At 41.5% G+C, this 13,652-nt stretch overlaps 2 protein-coding genes across 17 annotated transcripts in view; both read left to right on the top strand.

Annotated features, from left to right (window-relative positions):
* The first annotated feature begins 1,311 nt into the window (after window positions 1-1,311).
* LOC103826262 (radial spoke head protein 4 homolog A) lies at window positions 1,312-8,609 on the top strand. The gene is given in 6 exon segments (XM_009101550.4): window positions 1,312-1,843; window positions 2,311-2,545; window positions 4,157-4,906; window positions 6,457-6,595; window positions 7,420-7,537; window positions 8,110-8,609. Coding segments are annotated over 6 exon segments (1,716 nt in total). The 5' UTR covers window positions 1,312-1,610; the 3' UTR covers window positions 8,351-8,609.
* A 791-nt stretch (window positions 8,610-9,400) lies between these two features.
* Window positions 9,401-13,652, top strand: part of CENPE (centromere protein E) — a 39,753-nt gene continuing 35,501 nt past the window's right edge. For all 16 annotated transcript variants that reach the window (XM_050973665.1, XM_050973677.1, XM_050973667.1 and 13 more), the window contains exons 1-8: window positions 9,401-9,565; window positions 9,768-9,856; window positions 10,686-10,775; window positions 10,852-10,970; window positions 12,086-12,205; window positions 13,103-13,184; window positions 13,372-13,439; window positions 13,521-13,592. In XM_050973665.1, the coding sequence (XP_050829622.1) occupies window positions 9,510-9,565; window positions 9,768-9,856; window positions 10,686-10,775; window positions 10,852-10,970; window positions 12,086-12,205; window positions 13,103-13,184; window positions 13,372-13,439; window positions 13,521-13,592 (696 nt within the window). In that variant the 5' untranslated portion in view covers window positions 9,401-9,509. The remainder of the gene's footprint in view (window positions 9,566-9,767; window positions 9,857-10,685; window positions 10,776-10,851; window positions 10,971-12,085; window positions 12,206-13,102; window positions 13,185-13,371; window positions 13,440-13,520; window positions 13,593-13,652) is intronic.

Here is a 13,652-nt window from a genome sequence, read left to right as displayed (position 1 = left end):
CTGGACACCTCAAGGTTCACACCAGGTGCCTCCCAAAGCTGATTTTCTATCACTCGCTGTTTTGAACTGGAGAGGGGAGAACAAACACAACAGATCAAGATAAGAGCAGAAAGATCATTCACCTATTACTATCACGGGCAAAACAGACTTGCCTTGGAGAAACAGACTGAATCCTTTGCCAATGAAATCAGAGTAGGATAATGGGAAATAATACCAATTCTTAAACAATGTAGTGTTTGAATACTGTTGCAAATGAAAGTTAACTCACATTATGGGCACCTGTTGCCTTAATTCTTCATTTTCTTGACCTGCGACAGGACTCGAGGAAACAGCATGAAGCTGAGTCAGGGGAGGTTTAGGTCAGATACTAAGAAAAGGTTTTCCACCCAGAGGGTGGTTGGACATTGGAACAAGCTCCCTGGGGAAGTGGTAACAGCACTGAATCTGTCTGAGATCACAAAGCATTTGGACAATGCTCTGGGGCACATGGTGTGAACTTGAAGCATCCTCCTGGGCCATTTCCAACTCATCAAATTCTATAATTCTCCTATTAACACTGATTATGATTTCTATCCAAGCACCTTCCAACTTAAGTTAAAACTGCTTGGGTTTTTTTCCCCTTGGATCCAGGAACAGAATTTTTTTTTCTCTTAAAAGAAAAACCTTTGTACTTTATGAACAGCGTATCACCACTAAAACACACATGAAAGCAATGAAGGCAAACTAACAACCTTCCAAAACAAGATTAACCTTTTGAAGAACCACTCTTTTGCTCTCAGCAGACAGCTGAAAGACTCGTAACACAAACTTTCAAGGGAAAGCACTGACAGCATTTCGTGGCTTCACAGAACAGGACTGGTTTGGGTTGGAAGGGACATTAGCCATCACCTACTTCTCACCTGATGCCATTAGCAAGAACACTATTCACTAGACCAGGTTCAAACACCTCCCTGACACCACCACCCCGTGGGTCACTCTGAAACTAACGAAGGACTCAAAAGCCCTCTGGGAAGGGGCGCGGCAGCTGGGGCGGGTCACTGGGCTGCCCTCCCTGCCCGCGGCCGCGTTCCCCCGGCGACGCCCCGCCCGCCGCCGCCGTTGCTGCGGAGGGGCCGCGCGGAGTCCCCGGGCTGGGCCGAGCCGAGCCGGGCCGGGCCGGGCCGCACCCCGGGTCTCCAGTGAGCCCCCGGCCGGGCCGGCCCGCGGGAAGGGCCGCAGCGAGCCCGCCTGTGCTCCGGACACAGCCCCCACACTGCTCACCCGGCCCAGCGTGGCCCCGGGCTGCCGCCCTGCTGAGCCCCAGACGTCGGAACCGGGACCGGCTCTCTGGGAATCGCGGGAGATAAGGCGAGGGTCTGAGCAGCCACGAGGGCTGAGGAGAAGCATCTCTCAGCCGCATCAGGAGCCGCACCGAGCACAGGACTGCAGGGGACCTGCCGGCCGCCCCGTGCAGCACGACAAGCACGGTGTCGGCCACCGAGCCCTGTTCTGCGCCTCGGCCACCCCGGGCCAGCAGCGCAAGCAGCTGAGCAGCTGCAGGTGCCAGCGCCAAACATCAGCCAGAGACGCGCCGGGACAAGGCTCCCAGGGCACCGGGCGCACGGCACAGCATGGATCCTTCGCCAGAATCAGACCCTTCACACGAACCACAAAGTGCCTACCCACAAGATGCCTATGATGGCGGGCATGGCCCTTACCAGCCACACGAACCGGGTTATGGTCTTGACCAGCCCGGATACAGCCCGTATGAGGATGAGATTCCCGATCCCCAAGCCCGGATGCTGGCAATCAAGAATGCAAAAGCCTATTTACTGAAGACCAGCACAAAATCTGGCCTGAACTTGTAAGTCTGAAAAAGGATCATAATCAAATAGGGTAGAAAGTATGAGTAGAGAGAAAGGTCAAAGGAAAAAGGAAGGTACATATAGAATGGGATAATGCTATACATGCAATATTTCATCACTAGTGAAACTTGCATACTAGTGTACAACATCATTTGTAAACAAAATCCCCACTGGAATTTTATGGAGAGTCCAAAAACAAGTTGATATGATTGAGAATAGGTTTAATATCAGATTCAGCTCATGACAGGAGGAGTATATACTCGAAATGGAGGATGAGGATGCTCTTAAGTATATTCAGACTAGTTTTAACTCTAATTTGCCTCAAGGCTCCATGATCCCCTTTCTTCTAACTGTTCCAACGATTTCTCCAAAGATCCAGATAATTAGCCTTTACTTTTTTTACTAAAAGCATAATATTCTAAGACTTTTGTATAGTAAGCCAACAATATTTACATTTCTATGACAGATATGATCATTTTGCTACTATGCTAACAAAGATCCTGGATGAACAGCCTGAAAATACAGTAGACATAATTGAGGATATCAGCCAGGATGTGAAGTGGGCCCAGTTTCGGAAAAAAATGGACACTCTTCGAGATGAACATCTGATCCCTCCAACATTTGAAGCTGCAGAAAAGTGTAAAGCTTTGTTTGTCAAGGAAGTTAGAGAAGAAGATCATGAAGAGCTAGATGAAGAGATGGTGAGTTATTATCAGAGTGAAACAGGTACCAAATATACCAAGGAAGGGGTGGTCGGATGGTGAGAAGGGAAAGGAGGAAGTTGTGGTCTCTCTTCTGTAGTGCTGCCTCTCCTGACCTTACAGATAATTGCAGTCACAGCAGCACGTACCCTCTTCACCTCTGAGCTCGTCCCATGTCTAGTTCCGAAGAAAAAAAACCCATCTGGTTACTTAGTTGAGATTTTTTCCTGATACAAATCTAATATCCTGAGCTGTTGTAATCAGGGATGTTCTAGAGGTGATAAACAGAAAGTAAGGTTTGTAACATCTCCCATATGTCAGTTCAGCACGGAAAATTGCATCCAAGTTAATTTTCTTTTTATAAAAGGGATGTTTCTTTACCTAAATGACCATAATTCTTGATATATTCTTCAACCTACATTCTTCTTTGGGATATATTCTTATTGACATATTCTTTTACAATTGTGTGCACAGCTGCTACTGTAAAATAGCAGAATGCAGAATTTTGTGATTCTTCCAGCTCCTGGTGTGGTTCCAGTCTGTCCTTCTCCAACTGAAACAAAATATTGTTTTAATGGACAGCTAATACAAATGAAAAGCCACTTCTTAAAATAGCATTTTTCATTATTCAGTTGCCTATATGCAGAAGCATCTGTACCCAAGGAAAAATGAGAAATCTGATAATGACAAATAAAAGAATATAAATAAGAATTATAATAGCCAAGGGAAATCATTAAACAAGATGTTGATTTTCATATCAACCAGTTAACCAGTATATATTCAAATGAATTACCATTGGAGAGTACAAATACCAGCCACAGAAGAGACAGTCCTTCATCTTATCCATAGCCTGTTATGTACCTTACATTAACAGTATAAGATGCTGAAAATGGGAAAAAAGGTAGGGTATTTCAGAAAGGAATTCTGATTTTTTCATAATCCTATCAATCTTGCTTTGTTATAAGAAACTTCTCAGGTACAAAAAATTCCATATGCAACTAGCACTAATTCTTCCAAATTCCATACCCTGCCATGTCCAACTTCAAATAACTCTGTCTGTGTTATATGATCACCTGCCACCCATAAAATGAGAGATGGGTGGTAGAGCAACTGGAAATACTTAATTATTGGTCTAGTTCTACTTCCACTGAAGCCAGATGGAGTCTTACAATGGACTTTGATATGAGAGGGGGCAATAGTTTAAAAACTGCAGGGAGGTGTATGCCAAGCAACATTCACCCCAGAGAAATGTTGTTGCTCCGATGCCTAAATATGTAAAATCTGTTTTATCTACAACACAAGACAACAGTGTCACTGTTTGCAGGCATCAAAGGCCTCTTAGCTGACATGCCCTAGCACTGAATCCCTTGTAGATCTTGTGTAAGAATGTTGACTTTTCCTTATTTTGCAGTAATTAGGAGTTTAAATTTTGAAATCATGTGTTCTAAGAGCTGCCGTTCATCTTCTCTTCTTTACCACTAAAAGACCTTTAATTTGTCTAAATGATAGTAAAAAAAATAGTGAATGAATGTCTGCAAAGCACTTGGAGATAATGAGTGGCACTACAAGAAAGTGAAGTATAATTATCTAACTCAGAATCTTCTTTCCTAGGGAGAGCCTGCTCTACCAAATGTGATGGAAACAGCCTTTTATTTTGAACAGGCTGGAATTGGCCTGAGCAAAGATGAATGCTATTACATATTCCTTGCCTTTAAAAACCTAGTTAATGTTCAGCCAATCCAGACCTGTCGCTTCTGGGGCAAAATTCTGGGCCTGGAAATGAACTATATTATAGCTGAAGTACAGTTACGGGAAGGGGAAGAGGAGGAGGAGGAAAGAGAAGAGGAAGAAGAGGAAACTGTTGCAGAAGAAGAGAAAGAGATGGGTGAGGGTGAGGAAGAAGAGAAGCAGAAAGAAAAAGAACCTGAACCACCAAAGTCCACCTATAAACCCCCACCTGAGATCCCAAAAGAAGCAAATGGGACTGGGACGAATAAATATGTCTACTTTGTCTGTAACGAGCCAGGCAAACCCTGGGTGAAGTTACCTCCAGTGACACCAGCCCAGATTGTCTGTGCCAGGCAAATCAAGAAGTTCTTCACTGGTCGCTTGGATGCTCCTATTGTGAGCTTCCCTCCTTTTCCTGGGAATGAGGCCAATTACCTGCGCGCACAGATAGCACGAATCTCAGCAGGAACCCACGTCTCTCCCACTGGATTTTACCAATTTCCAGAGGACGAAGAAGAAGAAGAAGGAGGAGATACATATGAAGAAAACCCTGAATTTGAGCCTTCTCCTGTGGCTGAAATGGTGGAGTCCCTTGCCATGTGGGCACACCATGTCAAGGGCATTCTAAAGCAGGTGTGTGCCAGCATAGCTCACATGGGCCTTGGATACCACTCACACTGCAGTGCTTGTAGGGTAACAGAGTGTGAGTGACACATGCAAACTATTCACTAGAAATGGTATAGGATTGAAAGATTTTTATATAGAAAATACATTTTATATCATATATAATATCAAAATATCTTACACATAAAACATGTATTTTTGTATGTTATATAATACATAAATATCTTGCATGTATTTATGTCACAGACATGTTTTATGAAAAGTCCTTTCCTTAGGATTTTTTCTCCTGAGAAGCTGAGAGGCCTCAGGAACAAAATGTAAACAATGATTATCTGCTGCTGTGGAATGCAACAGGTGGATCTGTGATTAGTCTCATGTGCTTGTTTCTAATTAGTGGCCAATCCCAGTCCAGCTGTCCAGACTGTCTCGGTCAGTCCGAGCCTTTGTTATTGATTCCTTTTCTATTCTTAGCTAAGCCTTCTGGTGAAATCCTTTCTTCTATTCTTTTAGTATAGTTTTTAATATAATATATATCATAAAATAATAAATCAAGCCTTCTAAAACATGCAGTCAACATTATTGTCTCTTCCCTCCTGGGACCCCTGCGAGCACCGTCACATATTTACATATACCATCTATTTTTATGTGTGTATATATATATTTAGGAACCCTCTAGGTTTAGCACTTTTTCCACTGATGTATTCTTGAGATTGAAACCTGTCTTTAAATAACAGTTTGGAGCTAGGCCCTGATATATAACAATCATTTCTTGCAGTCTTCTGTATTAGGTTTTCTGCTTTGAAATCCTTATTTGATCAAAATGTTTAAAATTCTCTTTTGTTCGGTAGGATGCTAAAACCCAGATAGGTTAAGGTTGTATGCTAAATGGAACTTAAGTGGTTAATTTGGTTTTCTTCTGGTTAATTTTTTGTTTTATACTTTCTGCTGTGAAACATTTGAATGAAAAAAACTTAAAAACATGTTCTATCAGACTAGTGCTAGAAAGAGGTATTTCTAATTTGGTTTTTATTCCTGGATGATTTGATGGCCAGTCTACCAATTCAAGAATGCCAGTGCAAAATAACAGCAAATTATAGGAAATAATTTACTACCAGCAAAACAACAGTTGTAAAAAATAAAATTAGTATGCATTAGACTCTTAAGAATGTTCTCTTATGTTCCTTGGACTGGTAGCCACATAACAAGGCAGATTTTAAAAAGAAGGAATAACTCCATAGTTTGCAGTAACTAGTAATCTAGCAAGGATATAAACCAAACTGGCCAGGAACTGAAGAATACAAAATGACAAAAAGCTGATGATGGAGGTATAAGGTTATTCTCAAACAGTAAGCAGGAATGAATGAGGGGAAGAATGAGGGGAACATTCTGCCAAGAGGATACAATATTTTGTTAACAATATTCCACTTATGGAATACGTATTTTTCTTTTCCCTATCCCTTAACTGCGTGTGTGTCCAAGCCAATTGTTTTAACTAGTTTTAACTTGCATTCTTTCAATGATTGTTACATGTATTTATTAATTTTCCACATCAATTATAGGGTCGCTGTGTGTGGATTAATCCTGTCCAAAAATCAGAGGAAGATGAAGAAGAAGATGAAGAGGAGGAAGAGGAGGAGGAAGAAGAGCACCAGGAAGAAACAGGACAACCCCTTCTTACTCTCATCTCTGAAGATGAAGGTATTCATGGAATATGAACTTTTTGATAGAGAGTCACTAGAAATGTTGTCATTTAGCAGTAAATACTTGAAGTTGAACTCTGACACTTCTTGGAGCAATGTATTTTGCCTCTGCAGGGTAAACACGTTCTTTTACAAAATCAATCAAAAGCAAAATGGTTAATAGTATTGACATTAAAACTGAAATAATCAGGTTTACTAGGTAACTATCTTGTTGAGATTAAAAGGAAAAAATAATTTAGACTTGTCATGTTATTGGAAGTTCAAAACAGCTTACTAGATGAAATACACTCAGCTATTTTTATCTCATCTTTTTAGGAAAAAAGAAAATGTATGTTTATGTGTAAGTAAATAGAATAATTAATATGTACACACATGCACTGATATTCATTACTGGTATAAGAATTTAGATCTTTCAGCATATCACTGCAGCAAATCACGGGAATAAGGGAGCCTGAATATTAGATTACATCCATATTTGATTATTTTTCTACTCTTCATTCTTTAATCAAGGTGAAATATAGCTATACAATTTATCTGTAAGTGATAAAAAGTCCTTGACAAAAGTCCCAGGGGTGAGGGCTACTGGATTTTTTCTGTATATGGGGGGGTCTATAAGCATTCCTGTGCTACCTACCCATTCATGCAAACCACCTGCTGGAAAACAGCACCTACACTTATTTTTTCCGACTTCTGTCTCTTTCTGGCAACTTAACATAAACTTTGCTTGAATTCTGTGCAAGTATTGTAGCTCAGTCTTAAGTCTTTTGTAGGGGCTTGTCAAGTTCATTTATTCATAGACAATGTGTGTTTGGCTGTCTCCAGGCATGAAAAACATCCCTGCTTGGACAGCTCAGGCTTCTACAAACCTGATCCCGGAATATTCTATTGCAATCCTGCAGTCTAACCGATGGCCTGGAGCTTATGCCTTTGCATCTGGCAGGTGAGAGCCCACCTGACATGGTTACAACACTGACTCTAATGCAGGCAGAGTTACTTTATTAATAATTCATTGACTGCGTTCCAGCTATTCCAGAGACTGATGGAGAAAGCCACTTAAATGGCACAGCAACAGTAAATAGGTATTTAAGACTGAAAACAAATAATCATTGGAAAGGCTGGCATAAAGTTAATGGATGTAAACGCTGAATTAGTATTTGAGCACAGTCCTTGATTTAAAACACATACTCTTGTGTTTGTTGGACTTTTTACAAAACCAGCTACATTCTGTGGTTCTAATGTTCGTTTGTTTCCACTGCATGTGGTTATTTCCTCCATGTAGATTTCCACTACACAGTACTGCAGCGCAGTGCAGTGACACTTCATCATTTTAAATAGAAGATGTATTAATAACCATTAGGGCAGTTAGAAAGTGGTGCCCTGTTTAAAATTCTTCTACTAGAGGATATCTGCACCACAGTGACTTCTTGCGCAGCAGAGTAAGGATGCCTGATGGTCTCTCTGCTAATATTTTGCCAGGGGGTGAATGTGTGATCTTTCACTTCTCTTTCTCAGGAAATTTGAGAACATCTACTTTGGCTGGGGTCACAAATACAGTCCAGAAAGCCACACTCCTGCACTGCCCCCACCAGCAGAAACAGAGTTCCCCACTGAGCCAGGGATCACTGAAGCAACAGACCCCACTGTGGAAGAGGAACTGGCTTTTAAGGCTGCACAGGAAGAAGCCTTAGCCGAAGCTGAGGAAGAGGAAGACGAGGAAGGGGAGGATGATTAAAAAATGGAAGAAAACAGATAGTTTTAAAAGTTGGAACATAAAAAGTGTTTTTGTAATGTAGTCATTTTTCTGCTGACCCCAAAAGAAATTATTTTTGAGCGTGCCTTCTTTTTTGATTTCTGTAGGCTTTTCTTTGCAGCTATTTTCCTCTCCTTTCCCACCCCTCAAACCTGTCCACACTGTCATGAAGGTTTTTTTTGTTTGACTAAGCAGACATAGTCTGCTTCCTAAAATGATGCTGCTTTGAACTGAGAACTACCACCCACAAGATGTTCACACTGTTTTTCTAGCCCTCACTTCAATACATATATACATTTTACTTAAATAAACTTTTTTTAAAATCCCATGACAGTGTCGCTTTATGTGTAAAAGTGTACTCTTCAGAGTCAGTGGGCAGCTTTTCGAGGTACTGGGGGCTGAGTGCACGGCAGTAGAGATAGCACTCATCATTGGCACCTCCAATCCCGCGTTCAGTTTTGGGCCCCTCGCTCCAAGAGACGTGGAGATGCTCGAGTGCATCCAGAGCTGGGGAAGGGTCTGGAGCACGAGTCCTGTGAGGAGCGGCAGAGGGAGCTGGGGCTGTTAGCCTGGAGGAGAGGAGGCTCGGGGGAGACCTTATCCCGGTATACAAGTGCCTGACGGCAGGGTGTCGCCGGGTGGGTGTTGGCCTCTTTCCCCCAGTCACAAACGACAAGAAGAAGCAGCCTCAGGTTGCACCAGGAAAGGTTCACATAGCATACTGGGAAAAAAATCCTTAATGGAAAGGGCTCTCAGCCTTGGAACGGCTGTCCAGACAGACAGCGCAGTGACGCTGCCTCGGGCTGTTTAACAGACCGGCAGATGCGGCTGTGGGGATAGCGTTCGGTTCCCCGGCCACTGCCATCCGGGCGCCGCCGACAGACGGCGGGGGGGAAAGTGTCGCGGGAGAGCTCGGGGGCTGCTCACCCGTCTGCTCCTGACCACGCTTCCCTCGGCCGCCCCCCCCACACCTCCCCGCCAACTCGTCCGAGTGGTGCGCTCCACGCACGGCGTGCGTCCCTCGCGGACCAATAGGGAGCAGCTGCGGGCACAGTTCAAACTTCGGCGGCGGTTGGGGAGGGCGTTCCTGGCCCAGTCCCTTGTCCCGGTGCTGCTGCTCCCGTCCCTTGTCCCGGTCCCGCTGCTCCTGTCCCCGGCCGGCATGGCGGACGAAGGCGCCGTCACGGTGTGCGTCCGAGTGCGGCCACTCATCGGCAGGTGAGCCGCCGGGCTGGCCGCAGGAGAAGCTCCCTCCGCAGCCCTGGGTGCCGCCGTGCCCCGCAACTGGGGCAGAGAGGCGGACGGAGCGATGCGGAGCGAGGGGCTGCGGGAGCCGGGGAGAGGGGGTCGCGGTAAGGGGTCCGCGTTTTGAGAGCAGAGTCCTCGCCCAGTAAAGGTAACACAGTGTCTATTCTTCTAGAGAAAAAGCCTCAGATAAAGTGTCCCTGCACTGGAGAAGTGAGAATAATACTGTTTCCGACGTGAGTGGTACCAAAACATTTAGTTACGGTAAGAATGTGAAAGCAATTGCTTTACTTAGATGCTTAAGCTGAACTTTGCTGTTGTTCTCTTGAACGTGTCGACTGTGGTGAATGCCCTGAGCTTCTTGAAATGTTCCCCAACCTTCCCAGCTTCATAATTCCCAAGGAGGATCATTGGGGCACACAGGATTTCTGATGCAGGCAGCTCTGGGATGTGTGCTTGAGCTCAGCTTCCTGATGGACCTTACTTTTTCTGTTCTGGTTCATGCCGTAGTGGCTTTGGAACACATTTTATTGATCAGAAATCCAGTTACAAATGGACTAAACAAGGGCTAGTCCAGAGCATTTAGGGAGAAGGGTATGGGAGAACACAGTCCCAAAAGTGACTAGTGTGAATGTGGGGTCCTCCTAACTAACTGGCTCCCTTTGAGTCTTTTCTTTCTGATTCACTCAACTTGTTCATGTGAGCCACTACAAATAGTTTTCCCAAAATACACATTCAGTAAAAGCATGCACCAGGCTAGAAGTTTAACAATTAACCTGTCTTGTCAGGCTTACCATCCTTGTAGATAAATTAGCCAAAACCTTTTAGGATTAAATGGGGTGACTATTTAACTATGTTCATTATTCTTAGGGTTTATTTTAACTTGTCTATCATCTTTTCATTGTATCTTTCTTTATTTTGTGTTTAATATTTATGTTAAAAGCTTGCATTAGTGGTGGTACAGTGATATTTATATTGGAGTTCACCTGGAGATGATTATACAAACTTACTGGATTTGAAGTCTGCAATACTGAATGAATGATAGCTTGTTTTGATTAGAGTGGATTCACATGCTTTTTGGTTTTGTTTTAAGATCGTGTCTTTCACTCAAGCGACAACACTCAGCAGCTGTATGATGGTGTAGCTGTTCCAATTATACAGTCAGCTGTGCGAGGCTATAATGGTAAGTTTTGAATCTGTTTCAAAAACTTTTGCAATGTATTTCAGAGATAGTTGGTAAAACTTAACTATCTTTCTAGGTACAATTTTTGCTTATGGACAGACCGCTTCAGGGAAGACTTACACAATGATGGGGAATGAAGATTCTGTGGGCATTATCCCTAAGGCAATTCAACATGTGTTCAAAATTATTTGTGAGGTGAGCAATTCTATTAAATTGAAGTGGCTGAAAGGACTAGTAATATTTGTGATGGTTACATAAAAATTAATTTCAGTATCAGGAGGCTTATGAAGGAAATTAACTTATATTGGACTAAATGTTGCAGTTACTTTGCCAGCCTGGCAAAGATGAGCCAGGCTCATCTTTTGTTTTCAAAGAAAAAGCTAATGGGACTCTATTAGTTAAAATCAAATCAGAACAAAACTAAGGAGGGTTCTGAGACATGGGGAGTCAAAAAAATAACTTTGAGTAGAAAACCTTAATCTTCCAAATATGTTAAACTGATTAAAAATGAAAATAGGTACTTACTTATTAATGTGGTAGATAAGATAATGCAAAGCTTTGTGTTTATTCTGCCATTTTAAAGGTCTAAAAAATTAACAATTAAAGATTTATTTTTTTTACTGGGAAGAATATGACACTATATTTACTTATTTCAGGCTTAAAAAAGAATTGCTAATTGCTCAATATTAATAAAAGTAAGGAGAAAGTGTACATTAAAACAGTGATTTCCAAAACACGATTTACAGAGTGCTTGCTTCTGCCTAGAGGGTTTCAGGTAGTTGTTACCAATGAACTGAAATGGTCACTGCTCCTTTAGGGAGGTGCAGAGTACCCTTGGAGGGTTTATAGAAGTAAATAAAGGTAAGAAAATTTTCTGGAGTCCATTGAGTGGCCTTTCCTCATCCCAACATTCTTTACCAAGGAGGCAGGGGAAAAAACAGCAGCAGCAGCAATGTAAATCCAAGCAGGCCAAGAGAGAAGACAAGGTACACAGCGAGTAAAGAGCCTAAGCAGGAGGAAATGGGTTATGGAAATGGCATTTAAGTAGGAGAACTATGCTTCTGTTGGGCAGTTATCTTAATGTAATAACCTTAGAAGTGGTATACCATTAATGCAGCTGGAAAGAGGTGGGATAGAAGAAAAGTTATTCTGTATTGTTTTATGCTAATGTACAGCAAGGATGAAGGGAAAGAAATCTGTGGAACAATATCCAAACTTTTGTCTCCAATTTAAGAATATTTGTATTAAAACATGTCCATCAGTTAGCTGTTATTTGTTTGATTTTTTTTTTTTTTTCCTTTCAACATTAGATTCCAGATAGAGAATTCCTGCTAAGGGTTTCATACATGGAAATCTACAATGAAACAATTACCGATTTGCTTTGTGATAATAGGAAAAAGAAGCCTCTGGGAATTCGTGAGGATGTTAATGTAAGTGGATGTTATGTATAAGTACTGTATCTGCTTGGAGTAAAAGAAGTTGGGAGAAAAAGCCTTCAGAAGCACCCAGTGGAAAACTTTTCTGGGACAAACTGTGTAATTGTATCTTCATCATTAGCAGGACAATTGATGTAATAGAATAACAGTAGTGACTTTGGGTTTGCTATTGCTAATTCATCTTTGTAAATGTTTATAAAAGTAGACTTAATCCTCAAGGTTTCCAGGATGGTATATTTTATTTAACTTTGACAGTAAAACCTCAAGAATTGTTTAGTTAAGCTCTATGTGTTTCAAGTTTCTGACAGATATGCAGAGTTACTTTAATATCATCTTTGTATCATCTAGCAAGTGGTATACTGCTGTGATCACAGAATAACCATGGGACTAGAACTATTCAGTAAGATGATTACTATGGAAAAAGAAATCTGTATTAACATCATCTTCAGTTTCTTTATAATGTAAGGTTTTGTAGGAAATAAAAATTGTTGGTTTGGGTTTTGGGATGTTTTTTCCTTTGGTTCCCTTAAATGGTTATGGTTTTGGAACATAGGAAGAAGGGAAACTTATCAGTTGTATAACTATGTCCTTATAAGAGTTACTGAGAAATATACTCCTAAATTCCCTCAGAAAATGTCAAGAAGGATATTTCACACAGCCCTTCTGTTTTTAGGAAACTTTCTAAATCTATTGTTTGATCCTTGTGCCTTTAGGCAACAATTGCCTTTGACCAAAATTGTCAAAGTCTAAACTTTACCCATCCCTTGTGTTTAGAGTAAAAAGACATTCAGCTGTTGAATGAATACCACAATAATTGCTGGTAATGTTTACTTTATGTATTGACGTGTGCTTGGGAGTTCAGTAAAATTTATTCCTGTGTTTATTCTGTAGAGGAATACATATGTAGAAGATCTGATTGAAGAAGTGGTGGTTTCCCCAGAACAAGTTATGGAATGTATCAGAAAAGGAGAAAGTAAGTATTTAGACAATGTCAGCTGATAGCTTAAAAAAGTGTTGGTTAATCAGGTATATTTAGAACCATGGGGTATCCCTTTGGCTTTATATTCATAAACCAAAGTTTTTCGGAGAATTTTAAAATTGTGCTTTTTATCTGTTTATCAGAATATAAACAGAATTATTCTAATGTTGCTTTTTGACAGAAAATCGCCATTATGGAGAAACAAAAATGAATGAACACAGCAGCCGTTCTCACACTATCTTCAGAATGGTAAAAACTGTTTCATTACTGGGAGTGGTTTTACTGTTTTCAAAGAAAGAAAATCTTCAATGCATTTCATTGCCTTTCTAGATCATTGAAAGCAGAGAACGAAGTGACCCTGCAAATGCAAACTGTGATGGAGCAGTCATGGTTTCCCACTTGGTAAATATCTATTTAATATCTTCTTGGAGTACAGGTTAACTAGAGAATTTGCTGTTACTA

This window comes from Serinus canaria, chromosome 4, assembly GCF_022539315.1.
Source record: "Serinus canaria isolate serCan28SL12 chromosome 4, serCan2020, whole genome shotgun sequence".
NCBI lineage: Eukaryota > Metazoa > Chordata > Aves > Passeriformes > Fringillidae > Serinus > Serinus canaria.
This window is presented reverse-complemented; position numbering and strand designations above follow the sequence as displayed.